Below are 2,067 nucleotides of genomic sequence, written 5' to 3'. Positions count from 1 at the left end.
TTCCGGCTTTTGTATCTCTTTGAACATACGGGGCAATTTTTAGGACTATGTCATTTTCCGAGAAGGTCCGTACCCTTACCTTCTATTTTTTTTTTTCCTGAATCACATTCATTTCATTGATAATCAAAGAGAGTTACATCAAGAGTTTAGACTTTTGACAATACTAAAATGAAGAAAAGCAAAACAAGGCTTGTTTCATAAGACCCATTACAATCATTTAACATAATCTATAATACTTCACATTTGGCATTTCAACTCTTATCAGAGATAAAGGTCTTCCTGTGTAAAGTTGTCTTTCACCTGGAGCCAAGTTTGCACCTCTCTTTGCAACAGAATCTGCTGAAAAATTAACCTCCCTATAACAATGCTTATATCTGATTTGTGATATCTTACTCACTGCCTGCTTCCATCTACTTCTGATGAACCATGGAACTTATCCATGAACAAATTCATTTACCACTGTTTGGGTGTCTGAGACAATTATAATCTTTTCTTTACACCACTTTGTTGCCAATTCCATTGCACAAATAATTGCATAAACTTGTGCTTTGTAGTTAGAAGCAATACCAATTCCTCTAGTGAGAGTACCAAGTACTTGACAATAGTGTTCTCTGACTACAACTCCAAATCCTGCAGCACCAGGATTTTCTAAAGAAGAGCCATCACAGCAGAACATTGTGAAACCAAAATCTGGAGGGAGCCACTGACATTCCCTGATTTCTTGAAATTTTGAATTCCTAAGACCCAGGTTAAATACTGCAATAATACTCAAATCATAATTCTGATTCCATTTGTTTCCTGTTATTCTCAAACCCCCTTCATTTACTAATTTCATGATTCTGCACTTAAAGCTGTGAATGTTAGGCTTGATTTCTTCAAAAAAATTCTTGTTTTTCTGGAACCATAATTCCTTGAGTATAATACAGGCTGAAATAAGCCATACCTGCTTGATCAAAGGACTTTTATTTTTAGCATACTTCCATATATCATTGAAAGACATAGGCTGAGGAAATTGGAAGAAAGAGCAAATCCATTTCCAAATTTCATCACTGAATCTGCATTTCTATAGCAAGTGCTCCATACTGTCTTGAGCTTCCTCACAAATACAACATCTTGATGCCATTTCATACCCTTTATTCACCATAATTGTATCATCTATATAGATACCTTGAATAATTTTCCATACATTGCTAGCCACACTAGGGTGGATAAAAGCATTCTAGATATACTTGGTCCAATGAAGAGTATGTTCCTTGAATATGAGTTTTTGCACTGCTGCTTGAACTGTAAATCACCAATCCAAATTAACTCATCTTTCCCTCTTGCTTCTGTTGGCATTATTGTAAATTGAAGTATTTGTTGAATGAAGTCAGGTAAGGACCACTCTCCATCCTTTAAAATGTCTGAAACTTTTAACAAAGCATTGTTTTTAACATATGATGTAAATCCCACTTGATCAATCAAAGGTTTATCACCAATCTATGTATCAAACCACACAAAGATTCTTTTCCCATCACCTATGATCCACCTTATATCATCTTTGAGAGATTCCCAAGCCCACTTCAATACTGGCCACACAGAAGATAACTGCCAATTTGCGTTCCATTGACCATATTTGTTTTGGTACTTAGCTCTGAAGAATTTTGCACAATCATCCTCTGAATTTTGAATCTTCCACATCATCTTCATAAGAAAAGCCTTGTTTATGGTTTCTAGTCTTTGAATTCCTAAACCCCCTTCACCATAAGGAGTACAAACTTTTCTCCATACAAAAGAAGTGTGTTTCCTTGTGTCACTGTCTCCAGACCATATGAAATTTCTTATAATCTTCTCACAAATCTTAATAATTGAAGCAGGCCACTTGTATATAGCCATATTATACATTGGGATACTACAAAGTACTGATTTAACAAGAACTATTCTCTCTTGAAAGGATAATAATTTTCCTATCCATGTAGCTAACTTTTGCTGCATCATTTCTACTATTGGCCAAATAGTACTAGTTTTCACCCTTCCAGTTGTAAGAATAACTCCCAGGTACTTATCTGGAAAACTGCTTAACTCCAT

General features: G+C 35.3%; 1 protein-coding gene across 1 annotated transcript; it reads right to left on the bottom strand.

Annotated features, from left to right (window-relative positions):
• Window positions 1-433: 433 nt before the first annotated feature.
• Window positions 434-1,338, bottom strand: LOC113360600. The gene is made up of 2 exons (XM_026604096.1): window positions 1,168-1,338; window positions 434-1,003 (listed from the first exon to the last, which is right to left on the bottom strand). Exons 1-2 carry the CDS (start codon window positions 1,336-1,338, stop codon window positions 434-436), a joined length of 741 nt encoding a protein of 246 aa, XP_026459881.1.
• Between the last annotated feature and the right edge of the window lie 729 nt (window positions 1,339-2,067).

The sequence above is a fragment of the Papaver somniferum genome, chromosome 3 (assembly GCF_003573695.1).
Source record: "Papaver somniferum cultivar HN1 chromosome 3, ASM357369v1, whole genome shotgun sequence".
Lineage (NCBI taxonomy): Eukaryota > Viridiplantae > Streptophyta > Magnoliopsida > Ranunculales > Papaveraceae > Papaver > Papaver somniferum.
This window is presented reverse-complemented; position numbering and strand designations above follow the sequence as displayed.

Excerpts from the sequence above, each read along its gene's own strand:
- LOC113360600 (XM_026604096.1), bottom strand. The coding sequence starts at position 1,338 with ATGCCAACAGAAGCAAGAGGGAAAGATGAGTTAATTTGGATTGGTGAT. Across the intron at positions 1,004-1,167 it reads TGTATGGAAAATTATTCAAG|CCTATGTCTTTCAATGATAT; the intron begins GTATCTATATAG and ends CAATTTCCTCAG.